Consider the following 21,813-nt stretch of genomic DNA (forward strand, 5'->3'; position numbering starts at 1 on the left):
ACAGGCTAGTTGGCACAAACCCAACAGAATAACAAAAAAAGCTGCCGCGGAACTCAATGAATATGGACTAAAAATAGGAAATCCAATTAATACCAGCCAGTGTGGTTGTAAGGAAGTTAGGTCTTGTGGTACAACTGATTTTATTCTTTGAGAAAATGACAAGTTTTGTTGATAAAGGTAATTGCTTAGGGACATTTGGACTTTTATAACACATTTGACCCATTACCATCTGGCACTCTGATCAAACAGTTAACACTTTATAATATCAACAACATATATGTTAAGTGGATCCAGACCAACTGGCAGATCTTAATAGGAAATTATCATCAAATGGGGGTATTGTTAGTGGAGTTTCACATGGTGCAGTTCTAAACCTAATACTAGTTAACCTTTTCATCAAACTGAAGTAAATACGCAATCACTTCTATAGGATCTGCATATCATGCAAAGATTCAAACAATAGTAAATAAATAAAAAGGAGAGAACTGTCATACCAAGCCAACTTTATAACCGTAATAATCTATTAACTGGACCCACTTGGTAAATGGGGCCTATTCAAACACAGTGAATTTCAGTGCAAGTGTAAAGCTTTTGCATCTAAGAACAAGTAATTCAAGCTATACCTATGAAAGAGGCATCCCAGAAAGCAGGGGAAGTGGAAAGGATTTAGGAGGCAAGGATTTGAATGAGCTCCCTGGGTGATGCTGTGACAAAACTCTTCAAGAGTAGGGAGGTGATTGTACTTTGGCAATGGTGAAATCAGCACTAGAGTTTCAACAGCTCGATCTATTAGTTTTTCAAAAGCATGGCTGATTTTTCCTTCATGAGAAAATACTGGATACTAAAGCATTAATTAATCTAGCAGATAAAAACATAAACAGAAAGCCCAGGTTAGAAGGTGAAACAACAAATTCAGATGGAAATGGTGGCACAGATTTTTACCAATGAAGGTGAGTGACCACTGGAACAAACCAGCAATTGGTGAATTCTCTACCTTGTGATGTCTTCATATCTAGATGCCTTCCTAGAAGATGCACTTTAACCAAACACAAGTTGTGCTTTACTCTGTTACTAGGCTCAATACAGGAATACCTGGATGAAATTTTTAGCCTGTGTTACAAATGACATTAGGTTAGATGATCTAATGACTCCTTCATATTTTTTAACTCTCATTATCCCCTTCACACTCAGGTGCTAACTAAAACCTTGGAGGAACCATCCCTCTAGACACTTACTCATGTAGGGCCTGATTCACCATACAATAGCTTTTTGGTTTCAAAAACATTAACTCCTGGCTTACAGACACAAAAGTAGCTGAGTGGGCTGGAGCCTCCATACATAGGTGTATCCATAAATTTGTTTTGTAAATTATTTCAATAAGAGTTAAAAAGTAATGTTTTTGTTTTCTCTTCTCAGAGATTAATCTGAATTAATTGGGTGGGAGGGGTTGGGGAGGAATCATAAATAGGATGTTGGGAAATGCTTTTTAAGCTAGCCACTTTCTTAAAATCAAGTTTTGTTTACTAATACCTTAGGGTACTGCTATCATTAAACTAAAACCACAGGAAATTGGCTCTAAAGTCAGAAAGATAATTGATGTCCTTGGGCACAGAAGGCAGGCACTACACTGTAGCTGAGTTAAATGTATCTCTAGGCCAGCGTAGCAGCTGAATGAAGGCATCAAGAGCCAGTTATTCTGTGACCCCATCCAGGAAAAACTTTATCTGCTAGGCACAGATGCAAAAATTAGCTCCTGCTGGAGTTTCTTATCGAGACCCTGATCCTGGGGCGCAACACAGCACTCTTGCAGCCACAAGCCGTCGTCTTCTTCCCAGTGGAGCAGGAACAGATTTTTCACCAGAGCACCTGGGTGATCCTGAGTTAAGCTGCTGTGGCACATGAGGAGTTTTCTCAGCTTGTTTCTCTCAGGATAGGCTTAAACTGTAATCTTGTTAGTGAAATCCCACAAAGCAAAAAAAGCAATTATTTGTCCATAAACCAGTCCCCCTTCATCCTTTCTTTTGAAAGACCATGGCTTAGATCATTTTGTCTTATTAAAACCTTCAAAATCAGGCTTGGAGGGAGAAGATTCTTCTTGCAAAGATTCTCCCACATTATTTATCAAGGGAGAAAACTTTGTCCTTCCTACTGAAAGGCAAAAAAGATAATTTTCCCAAACTGCCAGGCCCCAAGGAATCCACGTTAAGGAGTCTGTCTGCCCCACTCATGGTCCTGATGACCAAGAGTCTTCTTGTCTTTGCAATCCCCTTGGACCTGAGTTACTGGAAACTTTCCCCAGGCCACAGCTGGCCCTAAGGTTTTGGAAAGAATTTAGAGATACGGTAACATAGCCTTCCTGGTGCTGCAGGTGGCTGTATTCCGCTTTGGACTCCCTTTGTTCCTTCTACTTCCTTTACTAGTAAAGTCCCCACACTGAAAGGATGGATGAGGGCAGAGAAGCTGCTGAGTTCCATTTCCAGACAAACTGACATAACTAGTGTGAAGTTCTGGGCGGTATGAGCCAATCCTCTGAAAGGCTGAGTATTTTTATTTTAAAAAATACTCTGAGGGATCTCTTACCATTGGAGTGGGAGTGCCACAGGTGCTAAGTTCTGCTTTATCACACACTGACCAGACCACAGCATTGTTTCCTTAGGGACAGCAGAAGAAACATCCTTGATGCCCTTTTATATAAACTAAGTCCATGACACCTCTAACAGGAATTTCTAATACCTAGGTGCATGCCCGGCCCATAACACTTAAAGGCACCAATGCAACAGCAGGAGCAAATTTAACAGAAGTGTGCACATAAATTCCCAGATTTTTACCCTTATTAAGCATAGCCTTTGTCCAGAATCCCATTGTTATCACAACAGCATATTTCATAGATTTCATAGACATTAGGGCTGGAAGGGACCTCGGGAGATCATCGAGTCCAGCCCCCTGCCCAAAGGGCAGGAAGTCAGCTGGGGTCATAGGATCCCAGCAAGATAAGCATCCAGTTTACTCTGTGTGGTCCAGGGAGAGAAAAAAACAAATGTACTTAAAACAAATGAATATGCATCACTTGGTTTTAGAGTTTTTACCACTTTACTGTCCAAAGAAATGCAATTTAACAAAAGGGGAAGTATCAAATATACATCTAATATATCTCTATACAGAAGTCAGCTGGGGATTTCAACTAATGAAAAGTTTCTATAAATAGAAATATAGTAACAAACAGGGAAGAGAGAGATTTAGCAAAAACATCTAAACTCAACAAGGAATTAAATCAAATCTTGCATAAATTCAGTGAGACTTGAACATGGATATCACAGCTTTATTGCATTTGTAATGAATAGCAATATCCCAACATGCTTTTTTATTATTATTATTATAAAGTGTGTTTTTTAATGGCTATTATTATTAATAATGGGCCTGATTCTGTTCATTCAGTGAAAGTTCTACCATCAATTTTGGAGGCAAAAGGCAGAGCAAGGAATCATCCTAGAGAACATAACTGGTTCAGAGAAACATAAGCTTTCATAGGCAACAGTCAGATGCTGTTGCCTACAATAGCTTATGACTCTTTGAATCGGTTAGTCTGCAAGATGTCACTACCTTGCTTTCTGTCTGACTTCCTAACACGGCTAACTACCTCTCTCCATTCATTTTAAAGTGAAAAACTCTTAAAAATATTCCATGCTATCACTACAGATGTATGTACCTTTATATCAAACTCACACTTACTGAATAACATTTATAGCTATCACATCTTTATCAAAAAGTTATGCATTTTAAATAGACGCTGGAAAATTTAAATTTGCCAAGTTAATTAGAAGCATAGGATCCAATTAACTTTCTCTTTGCACTGTGCAACTTAGTTGGAGCTAGTGGACTTATGCTAGCATGAATAAGAGGAAAATATTGTACACATTGCAAAGAGGTACCACCACTAAACATATTGTACTTAAAATGATCATTTCGTATAATCATATAAAATAAAATGTCTTTATAGGATAAATTCAAATAATGTTGATTCATATATACAGTTGCAATATTTCTACATACAATTGCAGTAAGATGTTGCAGCTTTTCAAACTCACATTTAGTTCAACATGTTTAAAATACATATATACATATAGAAAATTATACACTATATACAGATTTAGTTCTTTTAGAAATCCTTTGTTGGCTGCTTTCAATACAAAAGCCATTTATGGACAATTTTTCCATGTCTTGGTTATATGGTAGCATTATAAAAAAGTCAGCTGCAAGTTGCATTGTGTTATAGAAAAAAACCCAAAGGAATTCAGTATAATAAATAACATTGTCCTTGACTGGCTATTTAGAATACTTATATTCACTTGATTACACTTTTGGTCCTGGTGCATTTGCAACATGGTAGGATCCATTTATCTTTGCTTTTCTTGACAGGTAAACCAGCACTGCAACCGCAGGTATTGTCAACACTGATAAACAAGAGAGCACAATAATCACAGGCCTCACATACTCTGGTTCAACTGGTCTTCCTGCAAAATTGGTGAGAATCAGAAGGAGAAAACAGATATTAAATAAAAACTATTGCAAATAGATGCATGCACGTCACTGTAAGGGCAAAGCTGCTATTAAAGTTATCTTTCTCCACCCCAGCCTTGACCATATTTCTTCACCCCTTTCAATGTGCCTTTTATAGTCTCTTGTTTCTGATTGCAATGTAAGGTCTTGTCCTCATGTTAAAGGTCCTCTATAATCTTGGCATACATACATCTCTCATGCCATTTCCATCTACTTTCACCCCTATCCTCTTTCCATTTTTCTATCTTATGGTTTTGATCATCTCCTTCCACACTGGGCTCCACTTTCTATGTTGCTTCTCCCTAAGTCCAGTGGCCTGTGAGGGAACTCTAGTTTTCCTGACCTCGATATACTTTCATTAATTAAGGGTCCCTCTGAAAGTGCCCCTCAAGGTTGTGCTGTGGCTGCTATGAATGATCTATAATGTTTTCCTCTGAAACTCCAAACTGGAATGTCAGCATGTGAATAATATAGGATGGGGCGTTAGGGTAGCTGTCCAGCATGGATCCTTCCTTTGGAAGAAAAAGCTTCTTATATCAACAGCTATGGATGGGTAAACTTATTTTAATATGGCTGTAGGTAAAGCAAAGGCAGAAATTCTAGAGTCTCCAACTGAACCACTCAGCCAGTTCCCATCTGCCAAACACTCTCCATAACTGTACAAATCCCTTCTTCCTCATCTTTTCAAGAAATCCTTCTTACATTCTCTTCTCTCATAAGTCCCATGCATTTCCACCCATCTTATTCATTGTGTAGAAACTTGGTCATGGGTTTGTTAGTCTCCTGAAAGTTCAGGCCTGTCTGGCTTAGTTCAGTACAAGCACTGTTGTAGAGCTCAACTGCTCCAGGGCAACACTACGAGACCTTTTGCCTTAAGGAGAAAGAATTCTTCCAGAAGGTCATTACTTCTCTTTCTGTGGGATGCAGATTGCTCCACCCAGGGTGCATCTACATGTGCAATTAGCACATAACAATAAACTCTGGTACAGTTTGCACTAGACTTGATTCCTCCCAAGCACAGCATTTACATATGTGCCCTGGGACTGCAGTATGTTGAGCCAGGGTGGAGCAGACCCAGGCTGGGAGGCCCAGGGGGTTAGCCTGCCAGCCAGAGACTGCTCCACCCTGGCTCAACATGCTGTAGAGGGGCTGGCTGTGGCACAAGGATGCTACAATATAGGGCTAGTTAGCACTTTTGTGCCCCAGCCAGCCCTGGTCACCATCTACATATGCGTTTCAGTGCATATAACCACTCCACTATAGGATAGTACAGAATGAATTTACTGCACCCTAATATGGGTGCATGTGTAGACAGTGATGCTTTACTGCAGAGCTAATTAGTCAGTTGTGCAGTAAAGCACACGTGTAGATGCACCCCCAATGTATCAGTTTGATTTGGCTGAGTAATGCATAAAGGAAGCGGGGGCATCTCACCTTTCTCCCAATGTTCTTTAAGCTACTGTGCCACCTTAGCCAGCAGAAACAATATCCATGTTGTACAGGATGGATTTATGTTACCAGTACCATTCTTACTTGGGAACTGCTGTATTGTCAGTAGTACACAACAATGACACATAAGGTAGAAAAGTGAGTTCAAAGCAATATATGTACCTACCTATAACAGCTATCTCAATCACTTCAATGTCAGTTCCAGCCTCATTGGAAACATTAACCAAGTATTTTCCTGTATCATTTCTGGTGACATTATATAGTGTAAAGGTTCCATTCTTTGATGACAGGATGGTTTTATTGTATGGATAGACCTTTTTCAGGATTATCTCTGGTGGTGGGTTACTATAGGTTGTACATGTAATAGTGACATTTACCCCTTCATTGACAGATTCTGATGGATATATTAACACTGTAGTATTTTGAGGAGGAACTGAAAAAGAAAGAAGTATAGAGTAAGATTTAATAATAAAATGTAAGTATAGGGGCTGATAACCTACAGAAGGATTTCAGTATCCTGCTGCCCAGGGTTGTAATCTAGTCAATAGATTCACCACAGTCCTTCTTGTTCTTAGCTTTAAAATCTACTCAGTCACTCTTTAATGATCCTATGTAGCCTTTCCACAGTATAGATAACAGATGCTGGAAAGACAGTTGTTATCAATTGATGAACTTCATAAAGTTTGGGCATCTCTCTCACATTATCCTTTCTTTTTTCATTTAAAATGATTATCTATTTGTCTGTGCTCTTGAAAGGGAGCAAACTGGCATCCCCCGAGACTGAAGACTTTCCTTTACAGAACAAGCACAGCAAAGGCAAGTACCATGAGCCTGAAAAAGCATGTTTGGTCAATCTTCAGTTTCGCAAGCTTTCTTGAAAAAGCCATCAGAATGCCACAATCTGAAGCCCTCTTCTGAGGGACCAAGTGGAATGGCACATTTGAAGATTTTGGAAAACAATTGTTTGTGATGCCTGTATTGTCTTAGAGACAGTCTTCACTGCTGTTCTATTCTTAATAATTATTTGTGACAAGACACTGTATATAATCTGCAGGGGCCATGACAGCTAACCAAAAGTATTGGATGTCAGCCTTAGAGATGACCAAGCAATAACTCCAAACTCTTCTCAATATTTGAAAAAAAACCTAGATGATGTTTTAGATCACATGATAACTCTCTCAGGGGAGAAAAACTACATTAATATGGGGTTCATATTATTGTAACTGACCTTTGACATTAAGTGTTATGTTTTGAAACTGCTGTCCTAGTTCATTCCTGGATTCACATTCGTACACTCCTGCATGTTCCATCTGAGCCCTGTGTATGGTATAATTGCCACCTTCAGAGTCAAGCACCTGGTGCACATCCCCCGTTTTCTTTTTCAAGACAATATGAACAGCTGGGTTGCCTGTAGATGTGCAAGAGATGGTAACAGTGTCACCTTCTTTTACAGCATCTGAAGGGAAAGCCAAAAGCATTGTGTCTTTTGGTGGAACTGCAAAAAGCAAAGAATGAAGGGAACATAAATTAGGAACAGCAATGATCCCTGGGTAATACAATGATACTATACAGTAAATACAAATATTGGAGCTAACCTGAATAAATATATACATTATTTAAATTTCATTTGTGAGTTTTTGGTTTAAATGACCAAGAATATAATAATACAACAATAAATGTTAGAGTAATAACAAATAACAATATCAAGTAATTATATAGCACTGCTGTCAATTTGGTGCCCTTCAGAATATACTAAAATAAGTGTGAGCATAGCTCAGGCCCCTGCCTTGCCCCACAGGACAGCATGGGGGGAATGTGCCCCAACACCTGTGCATGGGGTGGGGGTGGGTTGCCACTGTGGGCTGGGGCCAGGCTCTTCCCGGTGGGACACTGGGATGGGCTGCACTGGGCTGCACTCAGGACAGGTGGTGGCAGTGCTGGGAGGGGGCACTGGAGGGAGCTGTGGCAAATTCTGGAGTGGCTGCAGCCCCCCACACTCCATAGCCCCCACTCCTGTAAGCCCCCATGGTGAGGGAGGGAGTGGGAGTGGGAGTGGGGCAGGTGCTGCCTAGCCAGGGCAGAGCAATGGAGCCACGAGCAGCTCGTCTGGGGAGTGGCAGCAGCAATTATCGGTCACATCAGTTCTGCGTACCCCCTACAACACTTTTAAGCACTCCTAGGGGTATGCATAGCTCCGGTTAACATCATCTTACAGTACAATTAATTTATTAGCAAATAAATTCATGTTGAATGTGTTCTTGCCAAACATAGAAGAAGGAACAGTGAGAGTTGAACATTTTTTTCCTGACATTTAAACAAAACATTTTAACTCATATTTCATTACTGTATTAAAGAATAATGAATTACCAAAGCACCAGTGGGTTCCAAGGGTGAAAAGAAGTTCACCCTAGGAATCATTTATGTGGTCTATATTCTTAGATTCTGACTGAGGCCTTAGGTCTTGGTGTAGTAATAATAATAATGATTTGCATCGCTGTATATTTACAAGGAGTATATGTACGCACATAAATGCTACCAGTCAAAACTAGCGAAAGAAGCCAGTGAAAAGTAAGCATTGAAATGACAAGCATGGCTCCTGAAAAACAGCGGTAAGTCTGTAGTTAATTCATGATTGTGTCATGGGAAAGACTAAAATTTTAGAATCCTTCTTACAGTACATTGAGGAGTCAGCTGAAATGCTAGGCTTTACAGAACAAAGTCTACAAACAAAGTCAATGTCATGCAGATTCATACCTTGTATAGAAATGGACACTGTTGTTCTCTGAGTTTTGTTCACTGCTGCATTGATAGCTTCACAGATGTACAGCCCCGAATCACTTAGCTGGGCATGTGGAATGATAAGGGTGTAGTTTTCTATAATGTGCTGAATACTTTTATCATCTTGCTGTTTTCCCCAAAGTATTTTTGCTGGTGGATTACTCTCACTCATACAATAGAGAACCACAGTACTCCCTACCTCCACTGTTGCATTTGGAGACATGGTGATGGCAGTATTTTGTGGGCCAACTTGAAGAAAACAAAACAGAAAAACAGAGCAGTCCAGTGAGTCTATGAGAAATGTGCACATCTCCCTGGGCTGGTGCTGGCCTGTCTTGATGGAACACTTCACACAGGTGCTGGGAAAGCTTTTTAAAAACACAGATGCAGATAAGGTTGTGCATCAATATCCACAGAGAGGCCAGTGACAAATCAGCATTTGAGATTTTCAGAGTTAACTAGACCAAATGCTTTAAGATATATCATGTCTGTGAGTTAAGTGTATGCGACTCGCATTGATCAAATGGCAACTGCATGGGCAATTTTTTAAATAACCATTTCTAAATATGCTGTCAATCCTCTCCCAGTCTTTATCCTCTGGCTGAGTTCTAGATAAAGAGGGAAGAAATGAACTACTGGGCATATCTACTTGTGCCATTACTGCACATGAATAAACTCCTGGGCATACTGCTCTGAAGTTTTTTGTTCCTAGGCACACTGTTTGAATGTATGTCCAAAAGCAATTAACTCTGGAGCAATCAGCTCTGGAGTTTATTCATGTGCAGCACATGGAACCTGGTCACAGCAACCTTGGCTGGCAGGGGTTTTCAGGGGTCAGCCTGCCAGACTGAAGCTGCTCTGACCAGGCTCAATGTACTCCAGAGGGGCTGGCTGGGGCACAACGATGCTTCAGCACAGGGCGAGCTGGCAGGCAGCCTCCACACTGAAGCACCCTCGTGCCCCAGCCAGTTAAAACAGTGTCTGCATGTGTACTGCTGCACATAAATAAATTCCAAAGCATGGTAGTACTTGTATGTAAAATACTACTCTGCTATGGAGTTTATTAGTTGTCTGCGCCCTAATAGGGGTGCACGTGTAAGACACTGAAACATTTACTGTGGAGCTAATTAGGCAGCTCCACAGTAAATGTTTCATGTAGAGCAGTGCTAAAGGTGACGTGCATAATTTTCTCACTGCATATTACACCATGAAGCAGTTAACTTTGAAACACAGGGTTTTAAATTTGAAAATGCTCCAGTCCATATCAAGAAAATTCACTGAGCTCAAAGACTATCCCTCACAGAAAAGGATTATAAGACCATGCTGATTCTTAATACTCAATGATTTTGTACACTTAGCCCACAAACCCTGTTGTAAAAGAAACTTGATTTGAAACACCTAGTGTAAGTATACTTACAAGTGACATTCAGTTTCTCTGATGTTTGTCTTTTCTTGGGTTCAAACTCCATTTCAACAATTGGTAATTCAGCCACACAAGTAATCTCTTTCCCAATATCTTCAATGGTGGGGGTAAAGTGATACGATATATATTTTGTCTCTGTGTTTTTGTCACTTGGGTCATCATAAAATTCTTTCCTGAAAGGAAGTTCTCCTTCTTTCTGCAGCTGTACCACTAAGCGGTCAGCAGGATATACATTAGGAATTTTACAAATGATACTGCCCTTTTCCCCAGCATAGAGCGGCTTGCTGATCATAATGACAGGAACACTGGGGAAAGCTAAAAAAAAATAAAAACAGTTACTTTTCACTAGAGATGTGCCCAAGAAAGAACATTAAAAGTAGACCCACACTTCAAGCACCCTAGAGTTCAGAAGTATACAACACATGTATTTTCACTAAGACTATTACAGAAATAGGTACCAGCCTAAAAAATGGTTTCATAGTTTTTAACTTTAACCCACACCCCAAAATCCTTGCCTCTACTACAGATAGAAAGTTGGGGTAAAACTTAGGAGTTGGTTTGAATACATTTTTGTTCCTCATACACATATGTATATTTTAGAAGTTTAATAATATTTTATGAAATGCAGGAAAATACTAACATTCTTGAATTGATACATTCAGCCATCATATTAGCTACTGTATTCATATTTTTAAACCTAGTAACAGACACAATGAAAACTTAATGCTTTGGAATAACCAGAATAAACAACTATAGCAAATCTTCATTTAGAAGGTCCAGCTTTTATTAATTACTAACCTCCATTACTATTAAGTTAGAGTATCTCCCAAATTAAGGTAACCACCAATAAATATAAATACCTACCCTCTTAGCGGGGATGGTACATATGCTGCTCCTAAACAAGATGGGCTACAAAGCCTAGATATGAAAGGACCAATCTTTTCCCATATATCTACTATCAGTGAGATGTACTAGTTTTATTTTTTCACGGTTTATATTTGAAAGCCAGAACATAATCCCTTTAAAGTGTAAAAACTGCCAGAAGTGTACATGCTGTGACAATATGGGGGGAATATGAGTGGAAAGGAGTTGGTCCAAAGCTCACTAAAATCACTAGAAGTCTTTCCTTTTACTACAATTGATTTCAAGTCCTTCAACCCAAATCTCGCTCACTTTACTCAAGAAAAAAATCAAGCCAATTAGTGTTATATTCAGTCTAAGTGAACTAATGCTTAGTAAATGCTTAGAAAGAAGTCCCTGCACAGATATACAACTCGTATCAGGAAGCAGAGGGTTGAATTACATCACAGTCATTATGCTAGGACTACCAATTGACTCCATGTTGCAAATGTAAGAATGATTAATTACATCTGTTTTAAACAAGCACAAATATCCATGTATAAAGGGAATATACCACTTACAGTAAAGTTCAACCTTGATGCCCTTCTCTTTTTTCTCAGATCCACAATGGGCACTGCAGAGGTAAGCATGGTCGTTCTCAAAGGTAACAGGATTCATGGCCAAGTTGGAGGTGCTTCCCTCATTGCTCACCGTCCCTCCTAGGGGGCTGTCCAGTTGAGTTCTCCAAGAGAAAACTGGGGACTCACAGCCAGTAGTACGGCAGATCAGCAGCAATTTACCTCCAATCTGAGCAGCAACTTTGACTGCAGGTATGATCTCCAGTTCAAAAGCTTTAGCTGAAAAGGGCAGATCAAATGCAAACTTAGCAGCATTCTCACCTCTTATTTCCCCTTTGCATCCATAGTCCAAGTTGGCATGCAAAATTATAAAAGACTACCTCTATTTTGCTGCCTGTAAACTAAGTGTCATGTAGGAAAAGTGATAATACTAAGCACTTAGACACAGCTGTCCATTTCCAAAATACATCATATCTTGAACCTGTATAAAATAGAATAAATCCACCAAAGTCAATGTAACCCTATGCAGAGCTACACCAATTTACAACAGCTATGACTGGTTTATTAACTTTGTAACTGAGTAGAATGTTACAAGATCAACTTTAATGGAGAAATGTAATATTAGACTTGATTATTCCTAACTAAGAATGGTTTAGAGATGATAAAAAGCAAACCTGTAGCAATGTGCTGAAGACATTTTCTCACTTAATAATTCTATCATCTTACAGTACAATTAATTTATTAGCAAGTAAATTCATGTTGAATGTGTTCTTGCCAAACATAGAAGAAGGAACAGTGAGAGTTGAACATTTTTTTCCTGACATTTAAACAAAACATTTTAACTCATATTTCATTTACTGAAATGCAAAATCAGTTCAAGTAAAAAGGAATTGTTTTAGAAAATAAAATGCAGGCGTGTTTACAGTGCTTACAAAACAGCCAAAAACTCACCAGTCATGAACATCAGAAAAAGGACTGTCACTGATGGAACTGTTCTTGCCATTTGTCTAAATGTTTGCGATTGCTATTAGCATAAAAAGAAAGCAAACTCCAAATCTTGGATTTCTATAAAGAAACTGAGTGAAAGTCAACAGCCCTGAAAGTGCTAGGCATAACAGTTACCCAGCTCTTTTATAACTGTTCTGGTTGGGGCGGAGAATGGGAAAACTCGGGATGGGGAAATCCAAGCTGCAGGTGGCTAAGTCCTATTTTAAATGTATTGGTAGTTTCAGCGCCCTCTGCTGCTTGTAGATGGAGAGGTTTACTATTGCTTAAGAAAAAATGCCAAACGACCTGGAAAAATAACACCAAAGCTTGAGGTGCCAAGAACTATTGAGATACACAAAATAATTTCAAAGCCAGGATAAAAATCAGTTATTTGGGTATTTTAATACAGAGTATAGGTACAAGGACCAAATCCTTTAAGATTCTGTAAACACATAACGTTAATATCTGTCTAATTCCAAAGAAGTCAGTGGGGGTATTCACATACATTTCTTGTATTTACTTACATGCATGCCTTTTTACATGATTGGATCTTACAGGACAGTTCTGCAAATTCGTATTTATGTGAATAACTTTGCGTATTCCCTTCAAAGTCTGTGGAAGTAGTCATATGAATGAAGTAACTCACATGCCTCAGGATGTTTGATCACCACCCCTAAACGCAAAGAAACACGGAGTGTAGTATAGTACTAGCAAGAAGCTCAAATAAAATCCCAAGGTTTCCACACCACAGCTCTGGTAAAGTTCAGCTCCAGATCCATTCGTTGAGACTCTGGCCTGTTACCTTTCCCTAAACAGAATGATTGTCAAACTGAGTCTCTAATTCCAGTAGGATGTGGACAGATTCTTTATTCACAGTTACAGCTAAAGTACATTTTGACTTAGATAGCTCATTTGTTTCTGTGAGTGTTGCTCTATTTTTGTGGTGTCACACTTTCCCATTGAAAAATAATGTAATGAAAACAAATAAAAAAACATCAGGCTGATAAACCATATTTGGGGGATTTTTTAAATATTAAATTGACAGCTTCTAGCTTTCATGTCCTTTCTGATAGGGCAAAAATGAGCATGGTACATAAAGGAATGAACCAAGTGTTCCTATTTCTGGTATTTTAATTCCAGGGTTTATATGGAGACTGTTTTATGAAAAAAGCGTACTTTTGGCACAAACACTGGTTGGTAGAGAGGCTGTATTAAAAATGAAGAAAAATGCTTTTTCCAGTGTTCAATTTAAATGGGGAAAATGCAGTGAAAGCAAAAATTGTGAATCAAAGTTTACAGAACAAAAAGAAAAAACAGCTTACCAATCATTTAATTGTTCTGCTTTGTTTTATTTTTATTCAGAGAGTATGTCCTCAATTTATAAGTACAAGGAACCAGAAATCCAAAATAAACATGTAAAGCTTATTTAAAAAAATGTCTGTGCTGAATTGTTTAAATCAAATTTGGGAGGAAATCATCTAAATGATCATTTAACTGATTGGAAATGTGGCTGTTAAACCATTGTTTATTTCGTATAAGGCCCTAATCCAGCCATCTATTGCTTTTGTAATCATTTGCATAAAAAACATGTTAAATTATAGAAAAAATAAAATCAAACTCATCAGCTCTAAATATAAATATGAAGAAAACCTGGCACTGCTTTAACTCCACACTTTTTTAATCAAATGGGTTCTCAGGTGAACCAAATATCCAGTGGAAATTATTCTGGTCTCAGTTCACCTCTTCAGCTTTCAGGTTCTCCCAACCAGAGCTGCCTGTGGCTTCTTCACTGAAGGGAGGTTTGATAGCACAAGTTCGTACAGACTCAGGAATAGTCAAACAACTGCACATATGCCCCAGTAAAAGTAACCACGCAACATCAGAAACTATGAGCTAAATCCTATTTCACTTTATGTACCTAAATAGCAGGTTTGCAGCTTCATAACTGAAGTTTCTAGTACTCACACATTGTTTAGGATTCCATTTTGCCATGTGCTGAAATAAAGTCACTCTGCATGCCTACCTGGGAGATGTAAAATGGAGTAGGAGAGCATTCCCACCTTACAGCCTAGTGGTCAAGGCACTCGTCCAGGGAGCAAGAGACAAGCTCTCTCTTACTTAGAAGGGAGAACCAGCATCTACTCCTGGCAAAGTGCTCCAACCACCAGCCCACAAACTAGACATTGCCCAGATGCCTCTCCCGCCCTCCTCTTAAGGCAGATGAACTGCACCTTCACTTAATACACGGTGGTTACGTTCTTGAAAACATACCATGCAAATAAAAATTGCATAAAAAGACACCAAGGGGCTATGGGAAATAAGGGTTTAGGTTCCAGATGCGGGCAATAATTTGGCCAACAAGTGCCCATGTGTGTGTGCAGCCCAGCACAGTCAGAGCCTGGCAGCTTGGAGAGCTGCGTGTAACTGGTAAGTCTGGTATGGTGGAAGGGGAGGGGGGAGGGAAGCAGTGTGGGCGGGGGGCAGATCAACACCCCTCACAGTGAGGAGGGGCAGGAGCAGGGGCAGGTGCTGCCCAGGCAGTGTGTGGTGGGTGCAGGATGGAGCTGTGGCTCGCTCGGGGGGAGGCACAGGGCGTGGGGGTGGCTCCCACTGTTGCGTGCACCCCTGGGAGGGAACAGTGTGGGAGGGACATGTGCTCCTGGATCTGCTGGCTGGAGCTGGGGCTGTGCCTGGCTTTTCTCAGCAGAAGCTGGGCTCGGGGAGGATGGCAGCGGCACTGGGAGGGGACTACAGGGGGGGCTGCAGCCACCCCAAATTTCACTGTAGCCCCCCCCTCCCCCCCGTAGCTCCCTCCGCCTGCCTGGCACAACCACGTCTCTTCCTGGTGTGTGGGTGGAGGCAGGGGTTGAGCCGGGGCTGTGTGTGGGTGGGCAGCAACAGTGCTGGGAGGGAGCTACAGGGGGCTAAGGCAAAATTTGGGGTGAATGCAGCCCCTCCCCCCCATAGCCCTCTTCCAGCACTGTCGCTGCCCACCCTGAGCCCAGTCTCTGCCAAGAAAAACCGGGCACAGCCCCAGCTCCAGCCCACAGCTGCATCCCACCTGCCCCTCCCCACCCCACACAGATCTGGGTGGCACCCCCCATGCCTTCCCAGGGTGTGCACAATGGTGGAAGCAGCCCACCTCCTCCCAATGCCCCCCAGATGAGCCAGCGCTCTGTCCCATGCCCCACCCTGCCCTGGCTGGGCAACATCTGCTCCTGCCTTGCCCCACTCCCTCCCTCACTATGTGGGGGTGTTGATCTGCCCCCATGCCCCTTCCCTTCCCTCTCCCCTTCCACCACAACACAACACACTTACCAGCTACACGCACTGCACCATGTAAAAGTGAATCCGTGCAGTGTACAAAAATACAGGGTCACAATTAATTGACCATGCAAACTAAAACCATTCAAAAAATACCATGTAAATTGAGGCCCAACTGTAGTCATTGGATAAACTGGATAAGCAGCACCAGGAAAGTTCCCACTGCATTGGAATCAGAGGCTCAGGGTCTCCCTTTCAGGGCAGCAGGCATCTCACTTAAACACATGCTCTCTGGCTTGCTGTCCTTCTCTTGGCCCCCACATAAATCATTCACTTGGCCTGGAGAGGGGACTGGATAATGCCTAATTTGGCCTGGTAGTTACAGTACTTGGGTGGGTAGCAGATAAACAGATAACCAAGACTTGCGTTCAAATCTCAGGATGAGGGGGGCCTAGGACTCAGATTTCCTACTCCCTGGGCAAGTGCTCTAGGCACTAGGGCACTGTATTAAACGGTGGAAGAGCCCTTGATCGCTTCCTTCTCTGGTGTCTAAACCCTACTAGGTTTTTTTTCTCCAAAACCAAAATTTTGGGACTTACCCAGCCTTACATGTGCAGCTAGATGATCCTATTTCACTGCCCACCTGAAGCACAGCTTCACATGGGCTTGTATACATCAAGCTCTATTACAAGCTGTGCCATAAAAAACGAGGCAACATGGCTGTGTACGTGACATTTAAGAGCATAGACCTATATGTTTCTACAATTCATAATTTATAAACTCACCAACACAGGAAGTAGGTAATGACCAGGCAGAAGCAAATAGTTCCTGAGGTAGAGAATGTATCTCCAGATTAGAAAAAGAAAATAGAAACGTGGCAGAATTAAGAGAGAGGATCCGAGAAATACCCTGGAAAACAACCAAGTAGGGAAAGAGGAGGCAGCTCAGAATGCTTGAGATTAGGAGCAGGACAGACTGAGCTCAAATGTGCTTGAATCGATCAACTCTGAGAGCTCAGAATCTGTGTGGACTAGGCAGTAATGTCCACAGAGGGTAATTTGATTCAACAGAAGAAAGGATGTTTGAAAGGGAGCAAATTCCTTTCAGGAAATTACAGATACCTTTGTCATTGCAAGTGATGGGAAGGTAAAAGATAGTCACTCCTATGGTTGGGCTGCTTGGGTACTTCTAACTTGGAGGATGGGGGCGAAAATTCAGATGCCCAGTTTTTAGGAAGCCAATCCCCAGAATGTGAATGTGTAAAAGTAGAAATGATCTGGAAGATGGGATGGAGTACACTCTCAGCAAATTTGCAGATGACATGACACCAAGTTGGGGGGAAGTATTAGATATGCTGGAGGGTTGGGCTAGGATTCAGAGAGACCTAGATAAATTGGAAGATTAGACCAAAAGAAATCTCATGAGGTTTAATAAGGACAAGTGAAAAGTCCTGCATTTAGGATGGAACAATCCCATGCACTGATATAGGCTGGGGACTGACTGGTTAAACAGCAGCTCTGCAGAAAATGACCTGGGGGTTACAATGGACAGTAAACTGAATGTGATCCAATAGTGTGCCCTTGTTGCCAAGAAGGCTAATGGCTACATTAGTAGGAGTGTTGCCAGCAGATTAAGGGAAGTAATTAATCCACTCTATTTGGCACCAAAAGAAATATCGTGAAGTTCAATAAGGACAAGTGCAAAGTCCTGCACCTAGGATGCAACAATCCCATGCACCAGTACAGGCTGGGAACTGACTGGCTAAGCAGCTCTGTAGAAAAGGATCTGGGGGGACAATACACTGAATATGAGTCATCAGTATGCCCTTGTTGCAAGAAGGTTAACAATACTTGGTAGGAGTGTTGCTAGCAGATTGAGAGAAGTGATTCTTCCATTCTACTCAGCACTAGTGAGGTCACATCTGGAGTACTGTGTCCAGTTTTGGGGCCCCTCACTGCAGAAAGGATGAGGACAAATCGGAGAGAACCCAGCGGAGGGCAACAAAAATGGTTAGGGGACTGGGGCACATGACTTCTGAGGAGAGGCTGAGGGAATTGGACTTTAGTTTGCAGAAGAGAAGGCTGAAGGGGGATTTAATGGTAGCCTTCACCTACCTGAACGGGGGGTTCCAAAGAAGGTGGAGTTAGGTTGTTGTCAGTGGTGGCAGAGGACAGAACAAGGAGCAATGGTCTCAAGTTGCAGCAAGGGATGTTTATATTAGATAGTAGAAAAAACTTTCTCACAAGGAGGGTAGTAAAGCCTTGGAACAGGTTACCCAGAGAGGTTGTGGAATCTCCTTCCTTGGAGGTTTTTAAGACCCAGCTAGACAAAGCCTTGGAGGGGATGATCTAGTTGGGGATGGTCCTGCTTTGAGGAAGGGGTTGCACTAGATGACCTTGTGAGGTCCTTTCCAAGACTAATTTTCTATGATTTTGATAATTCTAAGAAAGATCAGATCATCTTCATCATGAAGGCTTTACAGTGGAGAAGTTCTGCAGTGGATTGCTTTATCAGACTGCAAGTAATGGGAAATGACAACATGCTATAACTGCCATGCAGCTCAGTTACGCAGCTTCTGTTAACTTCACTGGAAATTACATTGGGCCCTGAGCCAATGAGCTGACCAGGTAGCAGACTTATATTTAACTCAGGCAACAGAGTTAATTGTATCCATGTCTGAATAAACATATTACTGGTAGAAGAGCAATACAGTGCTGGGAAAGTACAAGACTCACCAGGGGCAACGTTTGTGGGAGTGCCTATCTCCCTCCTGATACAGGGGAATCATGCTGCTTAGCTGCCTTCCCTATGAATCCATTTTGTTCATTTTTGAACAAGTGTGACGGGCTGGCTGGCAATGATTTGGCCCAGGGGTTTTGAAAGGGCAAAAGTTGATTGGAGGACTTGGGATTCCCTTTCCGCACCAATCAGTCCCCAGAGACTCACCCCCTGTGTCCCGATTGGCCTTTGGGTCACCTGGAGGGGGATAAAAGGGGCAGCGTGGGCTGACTCAGGAGAGACTGGTGAGAGACAACAGGAAGGGGCTTCACAGAGCTGGTAAGAGCTGAGCCAGCAGGGCAGGAGCAGTGCCCCAGAAGAGCCTGAAAGAGCAGGATCTGCAGGCAGCACTGGGACCCTCAGCAGTGCAGCGTGCAGCTGGCAGGAGAGGCTCCCCACTGGGCTCCAGGATCCCCAAGGAGAGGCTGCAGCCAGCAGGAGAGGCTCCCCAGCTCCAGGAAGGATCTGAGCAGCACCCTGAGAGGTTCCCAGCTCTGCTTCCAGCTCCTTCAGTCAGAGACTAAGCAGCTTGATGTGAGGCCGGGCTCTGGGAAGGTCAAGACCCCTAGCAGGCCAGAACAGTACTACTAGTGTTGCCTGTGTAGCAGTGTTCCTGCCTACCATGTGAGAGATCTGAGTTCAAGTTGCAGCTGGGGTGAGTGAGATAACAAGAAGCAAATAAATCTTCTTGCAGTGGAAAGGGGCCATTGTGTTTTCCTCCCTTTCTCCCCCTCCAGGTACCAAGGCCCTATGTTTCCTTGTCATTATACAAAGGGCACAAAATGCAAAATGTCAATTTCACCAACCCATATTGTTTGTTCTGCTCTTTGAGTTTTATATTTTGTTAACTCTGTTTTGTCAGTGATTGTAAGTGTCTAACCTTTGTTGAATCCTGTCCCCTTGGGGCACTGTAGTGTCCACCGTACCCTCTGATTTATGCCTGTTATGTTCCCAGTATTAAAAGGTATATGGTTAAGTCCCCATTGGTGGTCTGGCTCTGCTCTATAGGAGAGGAGAGTCCCTACACCTCCCACAGCGCTTCTGCACCTGCTTTGATCCTTTCAGTTGGAGAGAGGGTACCTCTTGGAGTACCACCTGGGTTATACAAGGAAATGCACCCCATTGCCTAAGGCAAGGGCAGGCAATTATTTCAGCCAGTGGGCCACTTAACGAGTTTTGGTAAGCTATCAAGGGCTCCACACACAAAATCTTTCAGAAGATATCTTTTTAACAAATTATATATTTAAAAAATTATATCCTAAAAATCTAACTTCTACTGTAATATATTGTAATAGCATTTCAAAGTATTTTTGTCCTGATTTATGTTTTTTTTAGTAGTGTATATATAGAGGCGATTGCATAAGAGCTCAAAATAAAGTTTTACTCTTGTATATTGTGTGGGAGGGGTGTCAGGAGGGTGTTGGAGATGATGGGGGGGTGTTTGGGGAGTATGCACGTGTGGTGGGGACTGCCCGTGCGCTAGGTCCTGAGAGCCAGCTGGGGTGTGGGGGAAGAGAAGAGGGGGCAGGAAGCTCATGCAGCAGAGCTCCTCCAGGTGGTATGGTACCATCTGCACCCCCATCCGGCCTGTGGCTGCCCCTGTGACATTCTGCATGGGGAGCTTTTATTCTTGCCTGGGGAAGCCTGCATCTCATTCCCACGCCCTCCAACAGCACCATCCTGGCCCCAGTCAGCATGTACATCTTCCTGGTAGGGCTGCTCCCACTGCTGCCCAGGTACTACTTGGCTCCCCCCACCTCCAGCAGCTCCTCCTCCTGCCCCTGCTACGCTGCTCCAGCAGCCTTCCACCCACTAGGCCACCTGCAGGTGGCTGCTCATTGTGCCAGGTAGTTAGAGTGAATGTAAAACGGCCAGGAGCTGGAGCTGGAGCCCCATGTGCTGAGGCAGCAGCCACCCACCTGCAGCTTCCCCTCAGTCCGGCTGGACATGTGTCCCATGGTTGCTGCCGCTTCCCTGTGCTACTTGCTGCCTGGAGCAGTGTGACAGGAGAAGGAGGAACTGCTGGAGATGGGGGGAGCTGAGCAGTACCTGGGCAGCTGCAGCCCCACAGGGCAGCTGTGTGCACTGGCTGAGGCCAGGGCTGGGGCAGTGGTGTCAGTGGGTATGGGTTGCCCCAGGTGGGAGCAGGCAGGGCTCAGCCCCATATAGAGTGCTGCAGGGGCAGCCATGGGCCAGATACAATCAACTGATGAGCCAGATCTGGCCCACAGGCCAGATTTTGCCCACCCTTGGCCTAAGGAGTAGCAGGGAGAGGGGGCACTCAATTGGCTTGTTCCCAGGACTGGGTGTCTTGCAAAGCATACTGTATGCCACTGACAGGCATCGGGGTAGCATGCAGATACTCCAGATATAATTCAAATTAATTTCACGCCAGGGACAAAAAAAGAGAAAGGGCATTTACAGACTCACAGGGATGTCAAGCCCCTCAGAATAGCCTGGAAGGTATTCTGACACTCAGTATGCAGAGTGAAGTGAGGCCGTTCGTGCCAAATGATGTCTGTCTAGATGTACTTAGTTAAGAGATAAAGGTCAGAAGATGGTCCCTAAGAACAGGCAGCATTTTTCCTGCTTTTTGTAGAGTGACTTGAAGTTGTTATACCCTCAAAATGGCCTCTTGTGTGCTATTCCTTATATTTTTGTTTACAGTGCATAGGTCTTTGAGTATGTCTAGACTGCAGCTTGCACTATAGATACCCAAACTGTCTGTGAATAGTACTAACTCAGGAATCAGAAATAGTCTTCTTGCCCGTGACACAACAGTGCTCAGACTGGGCTAATTTAACCTGGTTAGCCAGAGCTGAGCTTAGAGGTGTAACAAACAGGTTGTACAGTGACTGCAGGTGGACAGGTGGCAGCGGCTGCTGTGGTCAGGCAGGCAGCAGTGGCAGCTGCCATTCTTGCTGCCTCCTAAGTGAGGGCCTAGGGCCAGTACCTCAATTGCCCTGAGTTAATTGTAAGGCTAATAGCTGAGATTCCTGTTGCCATGCTTAGACTGCTTCCAGCCCATTTGCATCTAGCTCATTGATGTATGTTACTCTGCAGCCTGCAGTATAGACGTATTGCAATGATGCTATGTTTCTGTTCCTCTGAAAGTTATAGCCAAAGTTCTCCCTGGGTCAAAGCCCATGGCTAGAGATA

The 21,813-nt window shown here is 42.6% G+C and overlaps 1 protein-coding gene across 3 annotated transcripts; it reads right to left on the minus strand.

Moving 5' to 3' along the window:
- Nucleotides 1–3,126: 3,126 nt before the first annotated feature.
- On the minus strand, nt 3,127–12,705 carry VCAM1 (vascular cell adhesion molecule 1). Of its 3 annotated transcripts, none has more exons than XM_090048229.1 (7): nt 12,577–12,705; nt 11,629–11,904; nt 10,202–10,522; nt 8,761–9,033; nt 7,235–7,414; nt 6,173–6,439; nt 3,127–4,511 (listed from the first exon to the last, which is right to left on the minus strand). In XM_090048229.1, exons 1-7 carry the CDS (start codon nt 12,626–12,628, stop codon nt 4,351–4,353), a joined length of 1,530 nt encoding a protein of 509 aa, XP_089904355.1. In that variant the 5' UTR covers nt 12,629–12,705; the 3' UTR covers nt 3,127–4,350. The 3 variants fall into 3 exon arrangements, with proteins under 3 accessions (XP_089904355.1, XP_089904354.1, XP_089904353.1); XM_090048228.1 differs by having other exon boundaries at nt 7,235–7,462; XM_090048227.1 differs by having other exon boundaries at nt 7,235–7,501.
- Nucleotides 12,706–21,813: the final 9,108 nt, after the last annotated feature.

Source organism: Crocodylus siamensis, chromosome 5 (assembly GCF_052110815.1).
Source record: "Crocodylus siamensis isolate JL-2025a chromosome 5, ASM5211081v1, whole genome shotgun sequence".
Taxonomy (NCBI): Eukaryota; Metazoa; Chordata; order Crocodylia; family Crocodylidae; genus Crocodylus; species Crocodylus siamensis.

What these genes read in the sequence shown, in the direction of transcription:
- VCAM1 (XM_090048227.1), bottom strand. Translation starts at nt 12,628, where the DNA reads ATGGCAAGAACAGTTCCATCAGTGACAGTCCTTTTTCTGATGTTCATG. An exon ending in TTTTCTGATGTTCATGACTG is followed by an intron (nt 11,905 to 12,576) that starts GTGAGTTTTTGG and finishes TGCCCTTTTCAG; the next exon opens with CTAAAGCTTTTGAACTGGAG. An exon ending in AGTGTCCATTTCTATACAAG is followed by an intron (nt 7,502 to 8,760) that starts GTATGAATCTGC and finishes TGCTTTTTGCAG; the next exon opens with TTCCACCAAAAGACACAATG.